Source organism: Brachionichthys hirsutus, chromosome 18 (genome assembly GCF_040956055.1).
Source record: "Brachionichthys hirsutus isolate HB-005 chromosome 18, CSIRO-AGI_Bhir_v1, whole genome shotgun sequence".
Classification (NCBI taxonomy): domain Eukaryota; kingdom Metazoa; phylum Chordata; class Actinopteri; order Lophiiformes; family Brachionichthyidae; genus Brachionichthys; species Brachionichthys hirsutus.
Window position 1 is genome coordinate 6,448,639 of NC_090914.1, and position 27,996 is coordinate 6,476,634.

Below are 27,996 nucleotides of genomic sequence, written 5' to 3' on the forward strand. Positions count from 1 at the left end.
TCGTTTCTTTTATTCCAGTTTAATTTTCCCATTTGCTTGCACATTATCGTTCAGAGTCACTGCAGCGATCCACAGTGGATTTAATATCCCCAGTTATTTGTTTCTAGCTCACACACAGGTCCAGCTGAGGTCACATGAAACTACTCACCACAGCACATAAGACATTCACTGCCCAGGTTAGCGCTTTCTTTTACATTTAAATAAACAAACAAAAAGTATTCACATGAATAGTCATAAATGGTCCCGTTTCCAGTGGGTTCATATTAAACAGGAGAACGGATCAGCTTCAGTTCTCCTGCTTCTCGTCTGGTCGTTCACGAATCGGTGGAGGGCTCAGGTTAAATGACGAAACAGCAACATTATGAACAAAGAAAGTTGCTCTGCAACCAAAATAAACTTACTCGACATCTTTCCCAACACTATTGACAAACTGATCCGCCTCCATTATATCATGTCTAGCTGAGAGTGAAAAACAACAAATCAGCCCGTCAGTGTGAGAAATGTAAGACGCACGGATTCTTACATTTCCCTTTTAATCGGCAGTCCGTCGTTAAGATGGAGGCTAGGAAGTGAACCCGGCTTCTAGATTATTCCAGGTTGGATGTAGCACCATGACAGAAGCCCACTATGGGACAGGTAGGCATCTAATGTAGCTCATGCACTGAGGTGGAATGTACACCGACTAGGTTCACATTTACAGTTTGTTAGTAAGCTAAAAACACACCACTGCTGCCGCCGCCTCTGGATTAGCAGAAAACAGATGAAATGATTACTGTACACACGCACACACTCTTCATTATGTCACATGTAATAATGATCAAGACACAAAAGTGCATTCATTGTGAGAGGCCAGCGGCCACAATCATCACGTTTTCTTTCTTTGTCAGAAACAGTAACAACAAGCATTAAATCCACAAACGCCCCTCGCAAGGGGCAACGCGTCTTCCATGACGAGGCGATGATACGCCATGAACGTGGGGACGATGGCGAGACGTTGGGGTGAGGCTTCCTGTGACGCAGGGAGGAGCCGATCAGTCGCCGATGAAGTGCACAAACGTGACCGGAAAGGCTCCCCTCCTCATCGGATCCCCTTCGATGTGGCCCAGCTGGCGAGGAAGGAAAATGGAGCGGTGAAGTCAGCCGTGGCATTTTGGCTGTACGCTAGAAATCAAACAAGTCGCCTAGAGCCTAAACAGCACAATGAAACAACACTAAACACCAGGGCTGGGTTTGATGAAGTATTTTAAGGTTGATTGCTTAAATCTTAAGATTATAGAATCTGCAATCCATATTCATAATTTCAACAATGTATTACGTGTTGATTGTAATAAATCTTAGGGATGCTCGATGTTTCAAATTCATCTTCAACAATCAAATCAACAGAAATCAAATGACATGATCAGTGCCAACATCCAGCACTAGTCAGCGCCCACTAATGGAACACAGAGTGGACTCTAGAGGGGCTAAATCACAACTAACTTCTTGATTATATTTCAAACAAGACTCTCAAGTTGTTTTACCTTGTCCGATAAAGAAGACAGTACTTATTATGTCCGTTTAAGTCATTTTAAACGTCTCCTATACCTGAAAATAAAAAAAAAACTAGGACATGTTTCTGCACATTGAGATCAGAGACGAGAGGCTACTCTAGAAAAAAACAGCAGAATAATGAGCAATTTGTTGATCCTGTCTGGAGTGAAACTGCAGAAGATGTTAAAACACTGCTACCAAATACAAACCATACTCCTTTATTTTTACTTCTCCCATGAAATCACCTTTCATGCTCAGCAGCAGTCATTTGACACATCGTTTATACTTATATGAGACTACAGCCATCAACTAAAGCCCGAAATTAAAGCCCTTCATCCCCTCTTTGTGCCGCCTTGTGCCACTTGCCATTTATTTTAATATTTCAGATGCACAAAGACTGATCATGCTGCTGAATTCAGGACAGAGAGGAAGCATGGAACGGACCTCCGGGGACTTTAGAGGAGAGAGTGACTAAATACGGTCATTTCTGCAGATGTTCAACACAAGAGGCAGCACAGTGGAAGCAGCAGCAGGCGGAAAAACAGGAGGGGGGGGAGTATCAGCCTGAGTGAGGTCATGGATTTCTACTCTGGCTGCCATGGTTACCAAATACATCCCTGGGAACCAGAGTGGGATATGACTTGAACTGGGAATTATTTGTCCTTTAATGTGAGAAAGCAGTGTTTCCTAAAAAGCCAGACCAGAGTGTGAAACCAGCGAGTGCAAGCGATACTGACCCACCACTCCTGGTCCTCCTCGCCGTCCACCACGATCACTTCCCCCTCGGAGAAGGTCAGCTCGTCTGGGTTGTCGGCCACGCAGTTGTAGATCGCTTTCACTCGCTTCGGCCTCTGCTTCTGAGCCATCAAACACACACGAAAAAAGGACTGCTCAGGTTTGTAAAGCAACCTTTAGTGACAACGCTCCCCATCATGAATGTTCATTCGTCCTCTAATATTCAGATGTTTTCCTTTATTATCTGGGACTAAAGGAAGGTCACACTGCCAGCAGATGAAGTCGGCCAGAGTCTCTGTTTTGTGTCCGATTACTAATAAAGCTCTTGGGAATTTTTCTTTTTTTTGTGTGTGTGTGTTCTGTTGTTTAGAATCCTTTTTGGGGTTTTTTCCCAGAGCCGACGGCATACTGGAGAGATTTATATCCCTTGGAGCAACAGGTAATTCTATTTTTGGGCTACAAAGGCTGTGAGTTGAACATTTCGTCTTATGTCAATAAAGTCTGTTCACCAATATAATAAAGGATAATGCACCAAATCACCCAGATAGCATTTACTTTAATTCAAAGGTTCATCTCGACCGTTTTCTTTGCAGACCAAAGTTAATCGTGACTTTGACTTAAAAGTAACACGTTCAAAACTACTGCTTTATCCAGTGGAGCACAAGCTCTCAGACAAATGTAAAATGCCCCCCCCCATGGATTGATCACTGATTTGTAGACACCATTAAACCCTCAAAGGAAGCTTAACAGCTTCAGAGCTAATGCTGATAATAAAGAAGCTATTGGACTGTTGAGAGAAGAGGAAGGAAATATACTGCAAAAGTAGGAAACACTGAGACAAAAGGTCAATCCTGTGGCATCTCAAAGGGAATATGCAACACGTATGACTCGGGAATATATGCAGCTAGTAAAAACGGTACAAACGCATGAATGAATAAGACATTTTACAGCCATCTAATTCCTGAATAATCAAGAAAAGGGAAAAATGACTCACTGGATACGTCTTCCTTGTCATGAGGGCTGGAGGCAGACACTGACCTATGGAGTTTTGGGGGCATCCTGGCACTTCCTTAGCTGAAACAGGAAGAGGAAATGAGATCACAACAACAAGAAAACATTCCACATTTCCACAGTAGAACCGGGACATGAGATCTACCCGCTCTGTACGCTCACCCGGCCTTTCGATAGAATGTGTTCGATTTAGAGGCCCTCTGCCGAAGCTTTTATCATTGCTGGAAAACAAAAACAAACATGTCAAAAAAAGATGGACTCCCGTCACCAAAGACCTTCAATGACCGTGGAGCAGTTCTTAAAGCCCAATCAGCCATGCAGGAGGTAAAGAGCTTCTGCCTGCCCGTCTCAACACAGGAGCTGATCCTGGAAGCTAATGAAGCGGCTACACAGCCGCCACGTCGGCTCATTTGTCAAAACAAACACCAAAACCGAAGAAAAAGAATCACAACGGAGAAATACAGAATCGGTGAAGCCGTAAAACACTCCTGAACACAGGTGCATCACAAATGTGCAGTTGCAGACAGCTTGGAACATTGCTGGTCTTACCCTCCAGGCGATTTAGGTGGAACTGCCCGGGATCCTGCCGGCCCCTGGTTGGACTTGAACTGCACGTTCATGGCCTCCATCTTCGCCACAGCGGCCGGACCCAGACCTGAAAAAACAAGATTTTTAACAAAACATTGGCGCAAGGCTGTCCATGCCTTTACTCAAGTCGAGCTGAAGAAGGAGGAGCAGGGTCAACCTGAGCCCATACCTCCGGCTGAAGTGAGCCTCATGGGGGGGACAGGAGGGTGCATGTTGGGAGGATCAGAGGACGACCTCTGTCGACCAGCCAGGTCTGAAGAACCGGGCTTCCAGCTGCTGGATGCTGACGTCTGACTGGTCCCCGCCAGACCGGATAACTGGACTGAGAAAGAAAAGTGGAGAAACAGGGGTCATAAAGAGCGAAAGAAGAAAGAGAGCATGCGTTTATCCTGAGCTTACCCAGGTTCCTCGGGGGCAGGGGCGGAGCAGAGGTGGTGGGCGGCTGAGACTGGTCGGTGTTGAGGATGGTGCCGTACGTCTCGTTGTTGACCAGGTTGGGCATGAAGGCACGCTGCTTGTCCTTGGCGAGGCTGGCGGCGTCTCGCCCTGCAGAGCCCACGCTGGCGTGGAGGTGGGAGTTGCTGCTCGGGGTGTAACAGCTGACCGGACGCTCGTCTCTGCGATGAGGGCTGGGCTGGGGCGGAAGGGGCAGGGATGGAAACGCATCGGACATTTTCGTTTTTTTTTCCTTCTTCTGTAATAGAACTTTACTATAATTTCAGTATTTTCAGAACGACAGACACAAAAACCGGTTTTGAATTCATTAATTCAGCTTTTTATTTTTGTGACAACGAAACTCTTCACGCATTCAAGATTATTTGTCTATTCAGGCCGAGAGCGACTTTGCAAACTCCAGTTTGTTTCACCTTCTCATCCAGATCTTCGTCGCTCTCATCCAGGTCTTCATGCTGCAGGCACCATTCATATTCCACATGGACGTGGGCGTTGAATTTCCCAGCCAGCGCTTGGTTCAGCTGTACGTGCAAACAAACACAGACACTCAAGTGACCGGCTGTCCAATCATGGCTTCGGGAAGTAGCGCATCTGCAGGCACGGGTCAAGGCCAAACACAGTGAGCTCACCAGCTCTTCACACTGCAGGTGCTTGAGCCTCCGAGCGATATCGAGCGGCGTCTCCCCGGCCTCATTAGCTGCAGGGAAACAAACACATAATCACCGTTGTGTCCACATGAGCACAAACACACAGCCCATTTTCTTTCCTTGATAAATGTGTAATTAGCCCGTTCCCCCCCCCCACATTGAACAACTCTTTGGTTTCTCCCCGTCCTCCTCTCTGTATCTATTATCTGGCTGCTTTGTTGATGTCAGACCAGCCCCCCCCCCAGAAAGATTAGTGTTGCTGAGGTCTGTTGGCCGCTGGGAACCAAACCCGAACGTCTTGGCACACATTGGTGTGTGTTTGTGTGAAAGAGAGAATGAGAAGCAGGACGAGAATTCATTGGTGTGAGACACAATATTATCTCCCATTCCCACCTTAAAAACTGGATGTTTTAATATTGCAGCCTGACAAGGTAAATCCTTTTTGAAACTGAGAAGAAGAAAAAAGGATGGACTTAACACACCCATACTAATGGATAAAATTCATCACTAGCGTGTTTCCTCACCGATCTCTATGGAGGCCTTGCCCCGCAGCAGCAGCTTCAGACACTCGCTGTTGTCGGTCAGGCAGCAGTAGTGCAGCGCCGTGCTGCCTTTCACCGTCTGCTTGTCCAAATTCAAGCTGCCGAGGGACACACGGAGAAGGTCACGAATCGAAACAGAGAAAAAGAAAACGAGGCACAAGCGGATGTTAGCCACAAGCAGCAAAATCTAAACGGATCAGGTGGAGATCAATTCCCAGTCCATTATATTCTGTAGGGGACAGGCGGGTGAAGCGAAGGGCAAACATGGCGTCCTGTTGTCCTCTTGCTGTGTTCACCTGTTCTGTGAGAGGAAGTCAACGATGTGAAGAGAGGTTCTGTCCACCAGTCTGACTGCCAGGTGAAGGGCCGTCTCCCCTTGTTCCTGAGATTAAAAAAAAAAAGATGAAGATGCTGATGGGACAATGTCACCATTAAAGAGCAGACTCCTATGCCAGTTGTTGTTTACTGACATGCCCATTTGCCAGAGGTATGGGCTCCATCAGGTCAACCCCCTCGGCGTAGACCTGGACCAGGGAGATGATGTCCCGGGCCTTCACCGCGTCACACAGCGTGTGGAGCCGCGACGTCGCATCGGAATGCTTCTTCCTGGCAAAACGTTTCTCGGTGTACTTGGCAATGATGAAGTCTTTCCTCGCCTGCCTGATGGGAGACGGGAAGAAGCAGCTCAGCTTCAGCGGCATCGTTTTTTTATTTTTTATTAATGGCTGTGATTGTGTCTGAATATTAGAGAATAATTTCTCAATCAGCACAGGGCTAAAAATGTGTTTTTCTGTTTCAATAAAAATGAATAAATGTCCCATTCAAAAATTGAAGTAGGTACAAAGAAAAAAGCTGTTAAATGTTCCTGAATGGAATCATAAATAATTGTATATACCTCAACTATAATCTGGAGTCAGGTGAGGAAGAACATCAGCCTTGAAGACTAATTGAACATAACAATTGGGATTTAACCCTTATAAACACCAACTAGTATGACCAGTGAGAAGAGAGACAGGGAGAGTCAAGACAGAGGGACATGGGGGAGAGATGGGGAAAGGACTTACATGTCACTGGCTGGATTGGGTTTCACCACATTTTCAGCACTTAAACAAGCCTCCATGATTTCATTAAAGCTTGCATTCCCCACATTCTTGGCCAGCTGTGGAGCATGCACGCACGCACACACACACACACACACACACACACACACACCAATTCATATGAGCCATTTCCAACATCACTTATATTAACTCAAGCCAGCATCATTGTTACTTCAACTTGCACATCCTTAAGGGGGTGGTGCAGATACTATATATACATGTGTGTGTGTGTGTGTGTGTGTGGCACAACAGCCACCTAATTGCAGCAGTCAGGAAAAAACCCGGGAGCATTTTATTTCAACCATGATCCAGGTGGTGCATCTCTCCATCAAACAGTGAGAAGAAAAGCCAAAATGAAGACTTCCAGAAATTAAAAAAAAATAATTGCAAAGGAACAGCTCAAACTGAACCAAAAACGGGATATGTGTGGAGAAAATGGCACTCGGGGTGATTTACCAAGAGCTCCGAGGTGCTGAGCACGTCCAGAGTGAGAGACTGGATCCTGGAGTAGTGGACTCCCAGCTCCCTGTGGATCCCTGAACATTCGATGCAGGTCAGGATGCCCAGGTTAGTGGACAGCCATGTTGGGTCTGAGGAAGGGAAAAGCGAAAGGTCAAGAGGATGGAGAGATTGGGAGGGGAAAACAACATGAGAGAAAAGCAGAAGAATATGGATGACAAAATAGCTGACTCAGGAGCAAAAACAAGAAAGTTCAACAACTTTAGTGTGTCATGGAAATCTGCAAGGAAATTCAATAGCTGCCTCAGGAATATGACCAGGCTGAACTGCAGCCGTCTGGCCTAAATACTCATCCATGTGTGGATATTCTGCACGTCTCTAAATGTCACTGCTGAAGGAGAAAAGCTCGTTTCTAAGCCAGGAATGAAAATTTCCACAACCTGTAAGGACTCACTATAATAAAAAAGTATGTCTGTGCAATCATGTTTCAAATGAATGCAATAAATTTATGGTTTGTCTGATTTATCATTAATATGCAGAAAGATACACGGCACGTCTGTAATCAAAATGTCATTTGAAACAATGATTTTTAACTTCTTGGCTATTTGGGGTGATTAGGACCTGATGAGTGTAAAACTATTACTGGTATCAATATATTATATACATTGTTATTAATATGCTATTATTTAGTCATTATGTAGGTACTGAGAAAAGTGATGGCAACATTAAGAACATTCATTTCGACTTTTGATAGAACAAATAGTCACAACTGAGGAATGATTTGCAAAACTCTTCATTCGGTGGCAGAATTTGGTATTGGGTTCTGGACGACCTCACACCCGATGTCCACATATGTGGACACCGGGTCCCGGGAGGTCAAAGATCTTACAAGTTGCTTAAATTCTGCAGAGACGCAATAGATTTTCCCATCCACTCACTGGGAGCTCTGCAGTCGCAGCACACATCGTTTCCCGTCATCCTCTTGACCTCTCCCAGAATGGCTTTGGTCAGCTCCTGCACGATGTTGTTCTCGCCGACGTGCTGGTCCCCTTTAAAAGCCTGATTCAAGGCCTCCTCCTTGCTGTTCTGCAGCACAGAGATCCAGCTGGGGGGGAGAGGGCAGGACAAAAACGGAGGGAGGATGAGTGGTAGGAAAGCGTGTGGAAAGTGGCCGAGATAATAAACAGGATGCATTAAGGCCAAACACACAGGGAATAAGGGGACAGGAACTCACATCTGACAGTCCTGGTCGTCCTCGGCCTGAAAGTGATACGTCCTGTCGTCTGAAACAAAACAAAACAAAAACGAATGAATGACACCACAAAAGAGAGTAGAATGAAAGAACAGGAAACAAAAAGGTGTTAAGGTTCCCCACTGTGGGTGAGCTGCTCGACAGATAATCCACATAAAAACTCTTGCAGCTTTTATTTCTGCCTTCAGAACGTAACCAGGAAGGCGGCGAACAATCCAAGCAAGAAATTCAAATCGGCATGTGCCCATTGGATTTAGCTCAAAACCAGTTTCTGTATCCAAACTAGAGATTACGTTGAATTTGAATCCCCCTCATCTCTCATGAATAACAAAGATGCTTAAAATGAACAGGCCTCACTGTCAGACACTAAAGACCAACACGCTGTTGATTTCGAATAAACTATTAAACCCGTCAAGTGGAAATGTGTGCGAAGGAAAATAGAAATAAACTAGATCAAATATTTTCCTTAACTGATCTACAGATATCTTTTATTAATAACAGTCCATTTTAAAAACTGCGTGAAACATAAAATGAAATTTGCCTTGCTGCTTAATACTGAAAATATTCAGAGAAGAGGCGAGAACATCTCAGACTCCCGCTTCATAGATGAATAGAGCCAATTACAAAGAAGCATTTCAGCTGCACACACAGATTTTTGGAAAGGATTTAAAGGCTGTAGACCAGTCGGGATTAATAAAAAATAAAAACCAGGAAGGGGACAGCCTGAGAAGTTGAACTCACGGGATATGAGGTCAAAGCTTCTCTTCTCCTCCGGATTGTGTTTCACCTGGCAGGTGAGCAGGTTGAGTTTAGCCGGAGGCCGGTTAGCCTATCAGAGAGGGAGGGAGAGAAAGAAACATCATAAATGAGAGGCGGTGTTTTGTTTACCCAATCAGACACTTACAGTGAAACATCTGCTACGTGTGAGATGAACTAAAGACATCAAACAGCGGTAGAGACACCGGGGACATGGACACCGCTGTGTGTGAAGGTTATAAGACTAAATAAAGCCCCTGCTTTAATGAGAACACACGCACGTCACTTTTATCTGGTGTTTAGTTGAGAGTTAAAACAAAAACAAAAAGGTTTCCTTACTGTGCCGTGAGAGATGGTGAGGTATCCGTTCTTTGCTGTGCACTTTCTCTTCTGCCAAACTTTCCTCAATCTGGGACACAGAAGATGAAGAACAAATCGTGTACATTACAATCACAATAAAATCAATCCTCATTATGATCTTGTGTTACGTTGAACCCACTATGGGTTCAAACTCACCCGTCACTTTTCTTGTGGAGGAAGCCGCTGCGCTCCGTGCCGTGCTCCTTGTTGCCTTGCGGCTGGTGCAGGCTGTAGGTGGTGGTGCTCTGCCGCACCTGGGAATCCTGGGAAAACACACACAGAAATAGACAGTCAGCCAATCAGGCAAATGTAACCTTCAATAGAATAAATTCTATGTGGTTTATTATATATGGTAATAATAAAGATGAAACAAAAAGCCATATTTTTGCATGAGCTTCTGTCTGGAAACAGAGAGGAGGAAGCCAGGCATAGACAAAGCATCAATGGTTTCAGTGGTGTGTGTGTGTGTGTGTTATCAGCAGACACACACCCACAGCCAACAGGATAAAACATGGAAGAGCAGGACTGCAGTTCCAACTCCAGTCTTTCAAATTAAAAGCATAACTTGTCCAATGAATTGAAACATAACTTCATCACATTTATACAAAAAGCCAAAATCTGCTGCAGTAGAAGAACAGAAAGCAAATCATACATGGACTAAAAACAAATGAAGCGACACCACAGTGGAAACAGGATATGACCAAATGGAGAAAATTGTTTTGTTTTGTTTTGTTAAAGAAATGCACTTACTCTCCTAGACTTGTTTCACAAAAGATGTAGGCACAGAGGGAAACAAGAAAACAATATTCCTTGTGAGACATGATATTAATAACTGACAAAGCACAGACCTGTTGTCAGCTAAAAACCATTGAACAGGGCGAAGAAGAAGAAACTGACTGACTTCGCCTTAACCAAACGGGTTTAAAAAGAAATCGTCTCTGATCCATGTTTGCTTGTTACCTCCTTCTGCTCCACCTGTAGCGATGACTTGAGGACGTCCCGTAACTGAGTCAGCTGTTTCCTCTCCTCATCCTGTACCTGCTTTATCTGTTGAAAGAGAAATCAGGGGTGAAAAGAGAGAAAGGAAACACGCATGAAAAGGAAGGATTAAGTCTCGGGAAGGAGAAGACGCATGAGAGCGACGGTTTTTCTCACCGTGTGCAGATCTGTGGCCAGTTTTTCTATGGAAGGCTTCAGGTTGTCTACAGCTTTCAGGCCATCCTGAAAGAAACTTACGTGCGCACATCCGACAAATCAGCGACTCAAACGCTTAAGATCACTTGGCTCAAAACCAAAGCGGTTTAAATTGAAATAGGAATCCGTGCGTCTTACTTGCACTGTGCATGGAAGTACTTGATGAGATTCTGCAGCAGGTCCACCCCCTTCTTGATTTTGATCTCATTGACTTTAAGGAGATACTGTAAAGCGTGTGGAATACAGATCCGGGTGCATCACACACAAATAAAACCAATACAACTTAATGCTGGAGAAATGTAAAACATTTGGTTTCTGCCCCCATCCTCATTTCCTTTTCCTTTCAAATGCTAATAAGTAAGATCTGACTTCCCATCATCATCATCATCATCATCATCATCATCCGACCAACCTCACACATCTGCAGCTGGAAGAAACGTCTCTCCTTCTCCATCTCTTCAGCGATTTCCGCCCCACTGATTTCAGTGCGGATCATTCCATGCTGCCTTGCGTGCTCCTTCTTCTCCTTCTCTATCTTTGTGCTGGTAGATGGAGGGATCATCATCATCAACATACATATTAAATGACAGCAGCATAAAACCTCTACAAGTGGTATTGTGTAAAATCACCCTTAAGTGGTTTTCCTAATTAAATGACTCTGAGTTAAAAGTAATAATTTTTTATGTATAAGGTTGAGTCAGTATTTATGCATCTGTTCATCTGGAAGTGTCCTGAAATGCATCATAGAGAGAATTAGCAAGTAGCATGTGGAGGGTGGAAAATAATGGTGCGGGCTGATACTGATTTCATTATAGCATACTAATGATGCATGCACGACTTCATATTGAGACTGGATTCAGGTGTTTAAGAACATTAGCACGATTGCAGCCAAAAGGTTTTAAGCACAAGGTCAGCATGATGCAAAACATTTTATCTCAGAGACCTTCAATTGTAACGCTGAAGGTCAATAAAGACAAATCTGTAGAGGAAACATAGAAGGGTGTCTTACACTTTTGTTTCATAGTCTTTCCAGGCTTTGTCAAAAGGTTTCTTCAGATCCTGTGAAATCAACACAAATATATTCCTCGAATGAATTGTAAATAAAGAGACCCCTAAACAATTTAGATTTAATTGATGATATGTTTAATTAATTAATACAAACAAAACTTCTGCTTGTTCTTGCATAGTTGCAGATGTTAAGTGAATAAATTTGGGTTTTTGAAGGTGTCCCTGTTATGCTCTGGGAACATTTAAATTTGGAAACCAAACACTAATATGAATATGTTTTCACATTTTCCAAAGAATTAGACCCTCAGGTGTGTTTATAGGAATATAATCTTATAAATAATAAGCATGCAGACTGGAAACAAATACTTTGGCTCTGTTGAAAGGTAAAAATCTCCAACGGCATCAGATCTGAACATATTGTATACGTTAAATCTCAACGTGATCTGCTTCACAGGGGCTGGGGGGGCTGATTTGGGATGAAGCAGCAGATTCTGTCTGTTATAATCTCTGCACTAAAATAAGATAAGATAACTGGCTGCTGAAAATAGTGCTGTATTTTATTACATCTTACACAGTTCCCAAAAATGTCAATCTTCAATCACAAAATAATAGCGGGATTAATAGATGAGATAATTATTACATCATAGAATAAATCAACACGTCAGCCCACAGGAAGATGGCGCGGTTCACGGGGCCGACCCAAAGAACACTCAGCCATTCAACTGAGCAGCTCAAGGGCAGCAACCAGCAGACGAAAGAGCATGAAAGATGCTATAAATACAAAAAGGCGCTAAAGCAAAAGAGGAAGTCGCTGAAAGAACAAACTGTAGGTCGAGAGAGCCAGAAAGAAAAAGAGAGGGTGAGCGGAAGGAAATGTCAGTGCCAGAGAGGGGAGAAAAACGACAACAATGGCTAAAAATACCAGATCCAGCCAATCACTGGGCAGGGAATGACAAAAAGGAATAGGCCAAGGCACGGAATAAACACTCCCCGAGAGAGCAACAAGCTCTTAGCACCCTGGTTCCCCGTGCAACTGAATTCATACGGGGGGAAAAGGAACGTCATGTCCTTGACAAGGGCCCTCATTTCATTTCAGTCTTTCCCCTCCATAATAAAACACAAGGAATACATTTGAGTCGCTCACAGCACTTAAAAATGTAATTTTAAAAATTGAATCAAGAGCCATGTCTGTTAGGTCGGGATCAAACGTCAACATTTCAGGTCAAAAATGGCAAATCCATTTTCACACAATGAGATATTTAAACAGCTTCTTGTTGCAGTGCAAACTAAAAAAAAAATAAACAAAGTTAAATGTATTATTTTCTGATTAACTGACAATATATTTAACATTTTCCAGCTCAACTCTTCAAGCTTCGATCGGTCATCTGGCTCTTGGGCCGGGGCGACTCGGCTGTTCACGACCCACTGAACCACAATGACACGGCGGCGAGGGACTCGCTCCATCGCTCACTCTCAAAGCTATACAGTATCTCCACACACACACACACACACACACTAACTGAATAGCAGTGAGCTGGTGTGACTCATGTCGGGTTAGAAACACAGAATGGTCAATAAGCAGAGGATGAGCCATGACATCATCCCGCCCTCAAAGTCCCCCCGTTAGCAGAAAGGTCTCACGGAATCAGCACTTTCCATTTTCCACAGGCCGGGAGTGTGTGCTTATCTTCAACAATAACACGAGGTCCCGAGTCTTCCTGGGTCTCCCACTGCAGCCTTCTTTTTGTTTCTTGTAGTACTGACAAAGCTGCATCCCCTGTCAAGACTACAAAGCTTTTCACAGAAAGTAGCAATTAAGAGCTGACTTTGACAAGAAATGTGCAAATGGTGGTGTTGAAAGAGCCACGAAGGTACACGAGGGGGGGGGATGGTGAGCTTTTAGCAGAGTAACAGCAGGGACACGTTGCTAGGCGATAGCAGCCCCACCCGCCCGGGGTTAGTCCATCGCACTCCTGGCAAAATATTAACAAGATCTGTGGGAACAGCGCCCACCATTACGGTAAGTGCAGAGATAAATCAAAAGCCCAGTGACCATTATATCAGTCACACAGCTGAAGTAATGTAGAGACTTCAAATGCGCCAAACTGCACTTTTAATGCTTTGGAACAAGAACTAATGTCTTTCTGTTTCTTTTTTGCCCTTTTGTTCCTTATCACGGACCCTACGAGACTTCATCCCAGCTGTGTTCACATATAGAGGCAACCAATTTATAGAGATTTAAATGAACCTTCATATTTCTCTCCTTCTCTCTCTCTCTTTCCTGACAGCGACATCCAGCTCTTCCTTCTCTTCTCGCAGTCTAAAGAGCAAAATATGCAGGTCTGGACTTCCCTCCTGGGTGAAAAGCAGGATGATGACAGAGGAGGTGGACAAGGATGAAGATGACGAGAGTGAAGACGGGGACAAGGGAACTGCCTCAGGCTGTGGAGGTGAACAACAGGTTGGACGGGACGGCTGTGTGTGTAAATGTGTGTCCTAACCTATAAAACAAGCAGCAGCTCATTAGCCCCGTATCACTGGGGTAATGAGAATCACCCAAGAGCTAATGGGAAATAAGTGGGTAGGCATTACAGACGTGGCTGCTTGCCACAGCTAAACTGGGGGGGGGGGGAAGCAAGAGACAAGTCAATGAGGAAAAGAAAAGCAGAGCTCAATAAGCTCAGGAGGCAGAAAAAGAGCAAGAAGGTCAACATCGGGTCAAGCGGCTGCGGGTCATGGGGACCAATCATCGTTACTAAAGCAACCAGACTCATTATAGACCCATCGGTCGGGAACCGGACCGACCCAGAAATACGGAGCTAGGGCTGGTAGCTGGAGATGGGCCAGACCATCTCCAGAGCACTGCCGAGGCGCCCTTGAGCAAGGTAACAAACCCCTGAGCTTGCATACATCATAAGATACGTATGGGGCAACTTCTTCACTGTACTTCTTAAAAAGGTCACTAAACCCTGTAACATGTCGTGGTGCCGTACCCCTTTGACGCCCTTCAGGTCTCCTTTCAACAGGCTGTCCAGAGGAAAGGTGATGATGTTGTTCATGTTTTGGAACTGGTGGAATGGAAGGAGAGAGAGAAAAGGAGGTTAGGAACAGTTTCACAACACCTTCAGTCTCCGCTTGAATATAAAGATCATAAAGAAATGCCGTCAAATATTCACAGGACGTCAAAAATGAAACACGATCCCTGTCAGGCTCTCCTTGTGGTCCTTTCAGTTCCGACTGGGCTCTAAGGGATGCTCTAAATGTCTGGGAAGCTCGCTAAAGCTTTCAGAGATAGCATCTTCACATCTAGGCCAGGCAGCAGCTCATATTACTTTAATATGAGGTGCTGAGACAACGTCAATATCCGGGTCTCGGTGCGAGTTGATGCAGCGCCAGACCTCACAAGACGGTGTCAAATTTTTGAATAAACCTTTGGCTTCGATGCAAAGCCGAGCTTTAGCAGAGAAGGATCCAGTAGCGTTTAGACGGAGCAGATATTTTTGTGCCGCTCCGGCCTCTTGCATAACTTTACTGGACGACGAGAGCGCCGTCGCCTGGCTTTTAGGTTCCAGGTGAGACTCACCAGGTTTTTGAAGAGGGCGGTGAGTTCCTTGGTGAAGACGGAAAACTTGAGGAAAGCCGAACCCAGATCTGGATCGTCTCTGTAAACACAGTTTTCTCCAAATTTCTCCAGGGCCTGGGTGTACTGCTCCTCGTTCTCTACGTGGGCTGGAAATGAACACACACACACGCACACAGGTCACTTTACCTCCCAAAAGTATGAGCCCCAGGAAGGACGGGGGCAGACAAGAACCCTGCTTTGAAAGGTCGTAGGAGTGAAACTTGAGTTTGCCCCAAAATGAAACAACCAGTCAAGGACAAAACCATAAAGATGTCCACACCATAGCTGTCCAGCATCCAGAGGACAGCTTTATAGATGAAGCTGGATAAGCTCACATCTCCACTGCAGACAAATCAATCGCATTACTTAAAGGAAAAAGCCGAAAGCCTTTCAGGCACGTCTGGCTGGCCTCCTCGCTGCAGCCAAATTTGATTTAAACCTTCAATTATCAGGTGAGCAGAGGTGAGATGAGGGTTTTAAGACTGTGCACAAGTGAGTTTGATGCGTGGGAAAAATCTTATAGAGGGCGTCATCTTGTATATTGTCTCTTTCTAGCACATCACAGCGCAGCTCTAATAAACCGTCCTTTGAACCTCTTGCAGAAACGTCATCAGAACCCGTTCATAAATAACCACGCGAGTCATCCGGCCACAGAACGGCCAACAAACCAACACAAAACATCTTTCACCCTGTTAAAATACAGTTTATAGTTTACAGCTGTGTGTCGTCGTCCCCCCCCCCCCCCACACACACACACACACACCCTAAGCCTACTGTTTACGCGTTAGCTCCAGCTGTGGGCTCTGATGAGAGGCTCTCGTTTATGAAGTTCTGTATGACAGCTCACCCCGAGCCCTCCTCCTCTTTATTGCAATGTGGCCTGAACGCATGAACGCACATGCGGCTGTAAACACTCCACAGCACGCCGGGCGAGATTATCAAATATGGCATGGAATGGAAAAAAGTGAGCCGCGAGGGCGCAGGCAGCTTTTTCTACACTGTAAACAAAGCCTCCTCTCATTCACTGCTGCCCTGCAACATGTGGCCTAAACATTACCGGAGAGCGGTGGGCCGGCATTCCGCGGCTCGCGTAGAGATGAAGGGATCCGATCCATCAGATCAAACCGATTACTTATAGGAGGAGGTACAATTCTGCAGCATTGATCAAAAGTCCTGTCTGCCACCTTTTCTACTTGTGACCCGTTATCAGTAGAACGACAACGATCCAGAGCCAAGCCTTGAATCACCAGAGACAGTATGCAAAGCAGAAATGTGCTTTTACACACCCCCCCCTCAAATATGTTTTTAATCCCCGCATAGCGAGCCAAGTAAGATCGACAAGACATCAAAATCCAAGACTATGAGGATTCCTGTCATCTTTTGCAACCCCTTCCATCTGCCTTTCACACAGCGAGGGTTTCATCATTAGACAGCAGGCATGCTCACCAACACATCTATCCATTCTCTCTGCAGACGCTATGGAAACAGCCCTGGACACCGAACGAAGTGAATGAAGTCCACTTTAACATGCAGGAGACCAAGCTACCCGGCCCAGCTTTGCGTACCGGGTGAGCTGGGACACAATGTTTGCTCGTCTGCCTGCAGTTGCCATCGGTTCTATCCCGGCAGCTCCGCTCTGCTCCACTCGCCTCCAGGTGAGTGCGGAGGTTTGAGATGCTGCTGCTGGTTTATTCATCCAAATTCACAAGCTGACAGGTCCCAGCAGCAACACGGGGCTCTCTGTCACTCATCTGTGCAGCGTCCCCCTTTTAGCTCTTTCACTCCAATAACTTCTTGCTCTCCGCCTTTCTGGGTCTCACCAGTGTGGCAGCAAATCTGTCGCTATCCTTATCTCCTCATTATTATCCAAGACGTTGCTGAAAATATCCTTGCAGTGCTTGGATTTTGCAACCATGAATGTTTCACTGGTTAATGATGCGTTCAGTGTCTTTACTCCCTGCGGCGTGTGATTAATTACACTTTATCACAGCATCCTCTCTCACAACCCATAGAATTATGCTCTCTTTTTCTCCAATACTTTCTTTAGTCTCTGTAGCACGACTGCTTTTCACCCCATCGACTTTGCCTATTTTGTCATTTATTGCAATCTGATTAATTTTACCCACATTAATTCATATTTGAGAAGACCTTGAGAAATTTTAAATTTCTATATCTTTTAAAGTGTTCAAGCGTTTATTTCAAAAGGCGAAGTGTATATTCAAGTTTGAATATTCGAAAATAGAACATGCCATTGTTTTCATATTTATGTTCAAATGCATTGCATATGACAGACACATTATTTAGCTTTTCTTTTGTACTGGGATGAGCAGATAATGATTTATGGGTCGACAGTATGTTTTGTAAATGATCTTAAACAAGTGAGAATATCTGGAAAATAAGTATAATCCGTCTAATGACAGACAGATAAAAATAGTTGAGACATGTAACAGGGCTTCATCTTGTTAGTGCTGGAAACAGTCTGGACAGCTCTTCCTGAATTCCAGAGGTCAAGGCGACCTCCAATTAATGAGGGCTTACCTCTGGAGATCTGTACATAACAGCATTCCCACAAACACAGTGTTTCTCTTATCAGCACAGGGAAATCCTGGACATTTGTGACCTTATTTTTACTAGTGCATGAACTAACTTCCAGTCTCAAACGTGTGTCCTGCATTTATTTATCCAGAAGGTGGGAATTCAATGAGTCAACAAAACAGCAAGACGGAACTATACAAGTTACTCTTAAAAAATCTACACCTGCGCAAGATCAGCTTTTCATGTCACGCACAAAGGTGACATCCATTTAAATGCATGCTTAACAGTGCAGTCCAGTGAAAACACCCATGCCTCAGCAACCCACATGCAAACACAGGGAGCCCCCCCCCCCCCAGCTGTTCCTTTGGGGGGCTCTGGACCCGACAGCTGCCCCTTGGGTTTAAACAGAGCTCACACTGTTTTTTGAAAAAGACATGCTCAGCACATTGTTCAGAGGTCACTCCCCTCACTCACTGGCCAAACAAAAGACACTGCAAAGACCCCAAACCGGCAGAGACAGCGTCAATGACTATGGCAAGAAATATATACCATCCCCACCCAGCTCTGTGTCAAAGGCAGCAGAACTAATGCCTTAGGAAGGTAGAGATGCAATTCACTCATTAGGCCTTTCTGAATGAACTAATTCTCCTGTGCAACGAGAAATAGCTCAACATGACTTCTTAGTACTGCCTTGGCTCTCTGGCCAGCAGCTGGGAATCCCCAAATTCTGAAAGAGATTTAATTAAAACAAAACAATTATTTATTTACCGGTATTTTTAATGAAAAACGGCAGCTGGTACAAAAGTTGAATAACGTGAGAGCAGAACGATACAGAAAAGAAAGCATGAAAGGACAACAAGGAGCACCCACCAAGACCCGAGGCGTAGATGGCCTTCACCGACTTCTTCATCTTGTACAGAACACTGCGGTCCACATCCAGAGCCTAGACAGACACACCAAAGGAGACACAGAGGTCGTCATCAAAGCACACATTTAATGCTCTAATTAGTCACTTTTATGTCATTTGTAGAGGAGATATTATGCTTGAGGTTTGCTTTGTTTTGGCTAATATTAATACGAGCTCTTTATAAATAAAGCGTCACCAAAAATATCAACAACACCCGAGGGTATGATGCATTCTGATTTTACTTCATTCTACTCACTCACCAAAAATCAGTCATAAAGGGTGCCGATGTGCACTATCATGCAAAATGTCTTCTGGATCGGATCCAGATCACCATGTGGATGGTGTAAATCCAATTAGGAGGGGATTGAGCTGCTTGGCGGAGGTCTGCGCTCTCAGAGTGCTTTTCTAGTTGAGGGTTATTATTGTTCCACATCCTAGTCAGCAGCGGAGGTCGTAACACTGACAAATTGCTATTTGTAAATGGAGCAAGCCCCGGCTGTGGTGCTGTTACTATTCATAATGTAAGGATTTTACATTATGTTAAGTGGATGAAGTTGGCAGCCAACTCAAGATGAAAATCAACCAAAAACGTCTCAACTTCCTGCTGTTCAATCTGGCACTTCTAGTGTGGAACTTGTATTCATGAGTTCCATGGACAGAACATGCTTCCATGTGGTGTGTGTGTGTGTGTGTGTGCAGTGTGTGTATGCCATTTCCACTCAGGCTGCAAGTAATGAATTATTCAAGGTAAAACTAAGAATAGACCGGAGCTCCCCTGTCAGTTATCATGGCAGTGTGCGTGTGTGTGTGTTCATCATTAATAACTTGTATGACTACAGCAGTGAGTGTCTGAGGTCCCTGAATAACCACTCACACACGTAATTTGCCATCAAGCACATACTAACAAGAAAAAAGAAAAAAATAAGCAGTCCAGTCTGTCCAGCCGAGACAATGCAGCACTGTACCGGCGATGAGTGACGGAGTCTCCCGGGACGAGGGCGGCTCTACAAAATGAGTTTCTATGGGCTTTATTACCGGTAAGTAAGTCAGCCCAACCGTGCCAAAGGCGCCACTACCTTTCTCTGTCCTGCCCCCATCTGGATGAAACATATCAGAACCCCCGAATCCCCAGATCCCCACTCACACAAAAACAAACAATGGCTACCATTCAGCTGCCTGACACACAGACACACACACGATGAGTAAAGGCGTGGAAGAAGTGACTTTAAATGGGGACTGACAGATTTACATTTGCAAGTTGAATGGCATAAAAAGCTGACATAAAACACTCACTACACAATAAAAGATAAAAAAATATATATAGTCATAAAACTCCAGCTTAACATGCTTCAAAGAGACCACGATATATTTGACCAGGGAAACAAGGAAGCCAACTAGAAGCTACTTAAAGTGCACTAATAGTGTTGTGGTTTTACTTTCTTTAAGGTCCCGTTAAATGTCATCATCCCATCAAGAGTCCGTCCCCCAATACTGTAAAACATGCTTTCAAAAACAAAGCAAAGAGCAACGGAGCGCAGAAAATAAATAAATCAGAATAGCTTGGGATCTGTGTCGACACCCAAACCACGCCAAGACTTAAAAAAGGTAACCGGAGACGTGCTCTGCTTGTTTTTGTTTTTTTAGCAGAGCTTGTATTACCTGAGGCTCCGTGAGTTAAACACAACCCCAGAAGAAAAACCTTGAGAGCACTGAAAGCATCTACTGAGCCTCTGAGAGCGAGCAGAAGACTTTATAGAGGTTATTTATAGTAAAAAAAAAAACATACATTTTTCAACATGTTTGAGGACCGCAGGAAACGAAACAAAAACGACGATGACTTGTAAACTCCAATATAAAATATTCCGTATCATGGCAAAAGCATGACATTTTTCACACTGGTAAAATGCTCTGATATTTTAACTACGTGGTACTGACTGAGACTATGAGCCGTTTTAAAAATTAGAAACAAATTTATTTGATGCTGCAAATAAGGAGTCACTTTACTCAGATCTGCTTCATGACAAATTAAGTAATAGAGTATAAATTATTAAAGCCAACACACACACAAACACACACCAGCCTATAGCAGACCCTTTCAAATTAAGAGCGCTGTCTGACTGGGAGACAGACCAGTGGGGGTCAGGCAGGTGTGGTAATAAACCAGTCCTAGCTAAGAACAACAAAAACAGTTCACTAAATCACTCTCTTAAACCATTTTCACACTCTTCTACTCTCGTCTGCTCTCTAAAACAGAGTGACCCAGCGCCGGGCCGCCCCATGAGACCTGTGAGACAAAGGCCGCTCTAAGATTAGACTCTTAAGCTCAGACAAACTACTCAGAGAGCAAGGGGGGGGGGGGGGATTCCACCACCTACATCGGAATGGAGCAGCATCAGACTTCAACCATCACACAATAGAAGAAGCCTCTTACCATTTGTGCAACGTCAGCATTTTCCCCATTCCTGATGGCTACTCTGCTCATATAAACTACCCAGGATGGCTTTCCTTGATACTTCCTGCTAACTGACCAGCCGTTTCAGTCCGAGTGGGAGGAGGAACCCAAACAGGATCAAACTAATCCTCGCCTTAATGCCTGGCATCATCATCATCATCATCACCACCACCACTGTGCTTACAAATGGGCACCATCTGCTGCCAGCCAATCTGAAGGAACAACACTGCAGGGTCATGGGGGGGGTCGTTGCCACAGTGATCCGTCACACATTTTGTGAATGATTGAGTGAAGCGTGTCAATCAGTACCAAAATCTGTGAGCACAGTACGGACATAGAGGGAAGGAAATAAGATGCTGAAAACTAATTAACGTTGGGAACGCTCAGCTCGATTACGGTAGAGGTCTGTGCTCAGAGTCAAGCTCTGCAGCTTGAGTTTGGTTGCACGGAAAGACCTGCATTCAGAGATCAGCCAAAAGTGAAACAAATACAAAAATAAAGATAGAAATGGCATCCTGAGCACTAACCGACCTAACTCACTCCCGCTGCAGTCGCTGCAATCTACTTTGTTCCGAATACAGAAATACATAGCCAGAATCAAAACAGGTGTAGGTTTCTGTGTAAACTGGGCAATTCAGCTCATTTCAGAAGGTCGGCTGGAAGCACGAAGTTTGAATGCAAGGATCCAAAACCAGAACAAATGAATCCAATGTGCTCGGCCCAACATTCTTCAAGGTCTATAAAACCAAACCCAGAAAGGGAAATTGGTTTAAAGCAGGTCACCAAGTCATCTCAAAGGGCAGCTAGACTGACTTTCTGAACGGCTTGTTTTGAAAGTCCCTTTCTATGGATACTAATAATGAAGAAGGCTACGCTAATTCTGGCAAATTTTTATTCCATTAAATTAAACAATAATCTGATGTTCCAGCCGCCATCGGCACTCCAAGAACTGAGACTAAGATTTAAGCTTCTGCAAACAACCCCCCCCCAAAAAACACAAATCTCTAAAGAAACCAGAGGGACGCTAAGGAAGACAAGATGCTGCTGGCTATGAGAGCAAAGCGGATCCACTCAAACCACCATCGCTCCAGCTCTGTCTGAGGAGGAAAGACATTCCTGGATGATTGCATGCTGGAGTGACCAGCAGAAGAGGAGGAGACCCAGCCCCATTGTTCCTGCAGACTAACCGTCTGCTGATGACAGCATGTCTGTATAGCATGGAGGCTCCATCAACCCCCCCCCCCCCCCCACACACACACGCACACACATCCACTTTTAAACAACAAAATCCAAGCGTCATCACCACACCTGTTTATTGGGCTGACACACACAAATCTGGGTTCCTTCTGGTGTCTCTCACGGTAATAACTTGGCTACTAAAGTGGTTTAACCCTTTAAGCACCCCCCCCCCCCCCCCACCCACAGACGGTCTGCCACATGCTGTGAAAATCAGGTAGTAAGAAGGCTGCAGTCTGAGAGCCAATGATCCAATTCATTGTGTGGGTAGCAGAACCTGCGATGGCTGTGCTGGGTTGTAAACCACGCTTCATGAAGGTGGTAGATGTTCCATGAAAAACCCCACATAAACCCCAAACTACTGGCGAAACATCTCTTGTGTCGGCTTTTTTCGGTTGCGGCTATGAGCGTTAATTGTCAGACACTACGTCATAAGAACAAGCTCATTTCAAGTATCCGCCCATCTTAAAAGACGCATCCCTTCTGTGAGACAATGGACACGGTCTCACAACAGCATGGAATGGCAACATTCTGCGCTGTCGAGAGGAACTTCTATCAGATGAGAGCAAATCTATGGAGAATTCCCCCTCCAAAAACTAAACATTCAATCAGTTGTAGGTTCACGATGTTACACAATGAGACAGGCCAGCGTTCCTTGCAGGTGTGTCATTGGAGTGTTCGTCTCTTGCTGTCTTCGCACTCCTTTCCGGCTCTGAAACAGACACTGAGCTGCCGTCTGCAGCTCCCAATGTGGCCTCTACCTGAAAATCCACAGAGGAAAAGCTGTGACTCATTCAAAACGCATGTCAAATATACAGTTTAACCCCGCAGGCGTGAAAGAAAAAGGAGGATCCCGCAGGAAACGGGCTTGAAAACACCCTTTAAAGCGTTTCATTCAGAACTTTTCTCAATACAGAGGGAGGAAAAGTCAATATTTAGATGGCGGTGGATTCCGTGGCGTGAAGCGCACTCAGGGCCATGTTTGCAGGGTTTCGCCGTTGAGATGTGTGTGTGTGTGTGTGTAGTCAGCCAGTCCAGGGAAAGCATGGAAAAGTCCAGCATGCAAATTCAGTAGAAGCGCGGGGATGGGGTATAAAAGGGAGGGTGAGGGTACTTTCATTAGGCAGTCTGACACAGAAATATGCCGTCACTGCACCAGATACACGCTGTAAAGAGTGAAAGCCTACACTGAGAAAGTATCTATCAGAGATGTGCCATAAACCGAACACGCTTTCAAACAAATGTTCATTTCATCTCTCACAGGCCTTTAGTGACATTTTAGCACCAGGACACACCAGGCTCCTCGTGTGAGCCCGACAACGCCACCGCTGGGCTGGAGCCTTGGCCGCGAGCTGCTAGATTTCGCACAGGGATGACTGTGTGAGCTGCAGTAATTGAAGTGCTAGAGAAAACAAACTTTCATGTTAACTACTGAGGCGTTGTTAAGGGCGTTTTCAGTTTTACAAGAAGAAAGACCCGCGTGCCGCCACAGAGGCGTGTTTCCCCCCCCCCCCCCCCCCCCAACTCCCCAGACGGACGTGTTGCCTCGTGGTTTTGTGTTGTGCGTCTCTGATCTCTAACGTGACAACAAGCGCGGTTTCAGACTTACTTTGCTAATTGTCATACCTTGATGGTCATTTCTGAATTTCAGCTTAGTATGGAAATTGCATGAAAATATCCAACAGTAACAGTAACAGTAACAGTGATGAATGGTGAATAAAACCCGCAGAGACTTTATGGTGCCATGTGTAAAACCTGTTAAAACGGGGTCTCCTTTGAGGGAAGTCTGCAATGACGTTCGTAAAGTGGCAGGGAGACAAATAAACAGGGCGGAAGACGAGTTTTAGAAATTAGGAGCCTGGATCTGTGTGCGCTATTGTGGACATGAGATCACACTTTAGTTGCACAAAAAAAAACAACTTTAAATTCAACAAGTCCTTTAGAACTCTGAGAACTTAAAAAGAGTCGTTTGACAGAAACTCAGACTCTCGCAGACACAGAAACAGATTGAAGGGAAAGACTTCAAGAGAATTTCATAGGGATCAACAGAACTTTGATGAGGAGCCGGTTTAATTTCAAACAGCAAAGTATTTTATGTGTTTAAAGCCTAAAGATTATCAGATGGTTACAAAACAAAGGAGGTAGATATAAATCACTGCACCTAAGCTCCTGCCCCACCACCAACACACACGCACAAAAACATCGTATTCAATACGAAAAAAGGGGTCTTTTGCACAAGAGACAAAAAAGGCATCTTGGGAGTGTGAGATTAATAGGAATATTAAATCAATCACATCAGTCAATAGCAAAACAAACACAAATTGAATTGACAAAGAAAAACAGCTGGACCTTCCTGCAGGAACAAAGTGATCCAAACTCATCCAGTTTGGTCCCAAACTGAATCAAAGGAACCACGAGGGGTTCATGTTAGCAGAACCCCAAAAGAAAAGAAGTCCGAGTCTGCTCTCTGAGCGAAAGTGACAGCAGGACACCACAGCGGTGAGGATTCACCCCTCCAGACACCACCCTGGCCCAAAGCACAGCGAGCGGCTAGGACTGCAAATCGGCGGATGAGTTCATTAATGACGAGGCAGGGTCTGTCGGGGAACAATAGCCGCCAGCAGGAGCCACCGCAGACAATCTGGGCCGGGACACTGATGAATGAGATGAACCTAAAGTTCTCATTTACTACTGGAGGCCCCAGTGTCCCCCCCCCCCCCAACCTCGGTTCATCTCCCGTTTCATCTCGATCTCCTTCACTGCGCTAGTGCCGAGTTTAACAATCATTTCTACACCAACAACTCTCCACCAAACTAAACAGGGACTGACAACGTCCAACTATCACTCCCAAACGTTAGCAATAACTGGAGAGGTAGCTGGTGTACAAAAGAGTGTAAACCACAGAACAGTCTAACAGCCCCCACCCCATCAAGGGGACAAGGCAGATCATGACTTTGGATCGATTCGGACAAACCGTGACATTTGGCCCCGGCAGATCCATTGGGGTGTGCTGCTGCATGATAATCAGGGCTGGGACGGTCTGTCTCGGGATGATAACACAGATCCTGCTCGATGTGCCCCAAGACGCCCCTTAGGGCCCCTCTCTAACGCCCCTCTCTGCAATACGCCCCTTATTTAAAGCAAAAAAAAAAAAAAAAAAGGATCTGACCACCTGCAAATAAAACAATAACAAAAAAGTAAAAAGTAAAAAAATAGACAGTTCTTGTTCAGCAGTTGGAGGCAGGGATGTGGATACATCGTCTTTCAATGTGTTCACACTCGTGCGGTGGTGAAGGGAGGGGACACGGTAGTGATCCCGTCAGAAAGCCCGTTGTAATTATGGGAAGCATTAAGCGTCTTAGACGGCATCCTAAAGCCTAACCAGAGTGTTTAGGGTTTGGAGCCGCACTGCACATTGAGGCCGTCTGTGTGTGTGTCTAAAAGCTGTTAGAACATTGATAATCCTCATATCTGAAGCCTTGTTAAAACTTTCCTCCAAGCCACCTGTTGCAAAGGGGCAGCTGTTGTTCCCGACCAGGTCACAGCCCCCCCCCCCAGTCAGAAGGAGAACGCGCATTCCCCCTTAGCTTCAACACAACCTGGCAAACCGACACACGGAGAAGAGTTTACGAGAGCGCAGTTGCCTTTTGGATGTAAAACAAAAAACTAAATCAGCTGAAATTTTTGCACACTTGGAATTGACGTGCTTCGTCACAAAGCAGTCCCGGAGGAGTATTTCACTCGCCAGCAACTGGCAACGCAAAGACAGAGCACCCAGCTACTGAGGCAGCTGGGAAATGAGATGAAACATAATCTCGCGTTAACAGGAGGCATCCATAAAGCATGAAACCCTGAGCAGCCGATGGCCTTACACTAAGCCAAGAGATTTATTTTACACTTACACAAGAATTTCATGAAGAATGTATTAAATTTTTGCAGACCCCGTTACTATGTTGTGACCAGGGAATCTAAAAAAGGACCATAAGCGTGTAAATTCAATGCCAAAAGGGGGCATAGCCCAAATCCCAACATCCTCTTACTGGATAAACAGGTTTTAATGGCTGTGTCTGTACATCACACAGACAAACAGGCACGCACAAACTGTCTGGATGGCCCCTTAATGCCTTCAGTTTACACTACAAGCCTAATTAAGAACGTGTCGGTTGACATTAAGCTTAGAAAGACGTAATCACGGAACATTTGGGCACTCATTTCGGTAAAATCTCCAAGCGCTTGAGTCTCCTCTCCAGCTAATGCTTCGAAATAACATTTCGCTTGCGGGAGCCTCTGTAGGCAGATGTGTTGTTGTTGTTGTTGTTTTTCCCTGCGTGTGTTTGAGATTCCAGGCAGACAATAAGTGGAAGTGTCCCCTCCCAATCTCTGCAGTGGTGAGCTGGTCAAACAGGCCTTGAACGCTATTCCTAAACCAGCGGCGGCAGCAGCAGAGGCCGTGGAAAGATGCCCCCAACACCCAGGAGAAGCACCTGCCAGCCTGAGCAGGTGTGTGTGTGTGTGTGTGTGTGTGTCATACTGCTGCACTGCTAAAGCATGACTTGCCGCGTTCACGGTGAAAAGGCGCGAGGCAGTTAGAGCTTGTCACAATTCATTTAGGTGTCAAGCGGAGACATTTTGAGGGGCTAAATCAGGGGGAGAAATGATCCAGTTCCAGACAACGACACTCTGCGTCTGCCGGCGCAGATTACAGACACACTAACACACATTGTGCACCGAGCCATGTGGGAATTTCTATTTTTACCATCAGGCAGGGCGAGGCTCTGCCATACAGCACACAAAGTAGGGAAACTACAAAAAAGGGAGGGAGGGAGGGGGTGGAGGGCTGTCAGGGAGCGAAGCGGAAGCATCCTTCCTCCTGATGACCTGAAAGTTAAAGGAACAACACGGAGCTCGCTGTGCTTTTAGTGATCTTTACAGGGGGGGGGGGCTCCTCCATCTTTTTGGGAAGTCTTTCTCTTCCAAATAGAGGCTCTAAGAGTAAATAAGTGCAGACATTTAAGTACAATGATTTATATCTGCTTTGACTATACCTGGTCCTGCAGACTAATGATGAAAGGAATGGAATGATTCCAGCCTCTTGAGCTGTATTACTGCAATACTGCATGATGCCATACTGCACATCGACCATGATGAATTACACTTCAGCCAAATGGAATAGGTGACTCCCGGGCCACGAGGAGTGATCGGAGGTTCCCTGGAGGACGGCTAATTTACAGAATGGAAATGAAGCAGCCCAATGTCGTGATTTTACATAATAGTCTATTTAAACTGTGATGGCACATTGTGCAAACGGAACAAAAGGACTATTACTATTGCTTCATAAAGGAGACACACACGCGCGCGCGCACACGCACACACACACACACACACACGCGCGCGCGCGCACACGCACACACACACACACACACACACACACACACACACACACACACACACACACACTAACCTCCTCCAGAGCAGCCACCGTGTTCCTGCAGTGGGACATCCTTGTTGTGAAGTTGGAAGCAGTCGGAGATTTATAATCTTCATTCGTCTCCGCCACAAATTCCGCGACCGTGATTTGGTCCGGCATAATTAATCCCGTTAAACAATAA

At 45.2% G+C, this 27,996-nt stretch overlaps 1 protein-coding gene across 1 annotated transcript; it reads right to left on the reverse strand.

Moving 5' to 3' along the window:
* Nucleotides 1–9: 9 nt before the first annotated feature.
* On the reverse strand, nt 10–27,974 carry asap2a (ArfGAP with SH3 domain, ankyrin repeat and PH domain 2a). The gene is made up of 29 exons (XM_068752234.1): nt 27,849–27,974; nt 18,663–18,735; nt 15,219–15,364; nt 14,629–14,703; nt 11,637–11,686; nt 11,040–11,169; nt 10,766–10,851; nt 10,589–10,664; nt 10,394–10,480; nt 10,184–10,192; nt 9,590–9,696; nt 9,413–9,482; nt 9,059–9,146; nt 8,300–8,348; nt 8,004–8,170; nt 7,063–7,196; nt 6,571–6,665; nt 5,977–6,166; nt 5,803–5,888; nt 5,489–5,604; nt 4,947–5,014; nt 4,731–4,838; nt 4,264–4,498; nt 4,034–4,186; nt 3,826–3,931; nt 3,439–3,497; nt 3,260–3,339; nt 2,268–2,387; nt 10–1,106 (listed from the first exon to the last, which is right to left on the reverse strand). Exons 1-29 carry the CDS (start codon nt 27,972–27,974, stop codon nt 1,032–1,034), a joined length of 2,964 nt encoding a protein of 987 aa, XP_068608335.1. The 3' UTR covers nt 10–1,031.
* Nucleotides 27,975–27,996: the final 22 nt, after the last annotated feature.

Excerpts from the sequence above, each read along its gene's own strand:
- asap2a (XM_068752234.1), bottom strand. The coding sequence starts at position 27,974 with ATGCCGGACCAAATCACGGTCGCGGAATTTGTGGCGGAGACGAATGAA. Across the intron at positions 10,852-11,039 it reads TCCAGCTGCAGATGTGTGAG|TATCTCCTTAAAGTCAATGA; the intron begins GTTGGTCGGATG and ends CACGCTTTACAG. Across the intron at positions 3,932-4,033 it reads GAGGCTCACTTCAGCCGGAG|GTCTGGGTCCGGCCGCTGTG; the intron begins GTATGGGCTCAG and ends TTGTTTTTTCAG.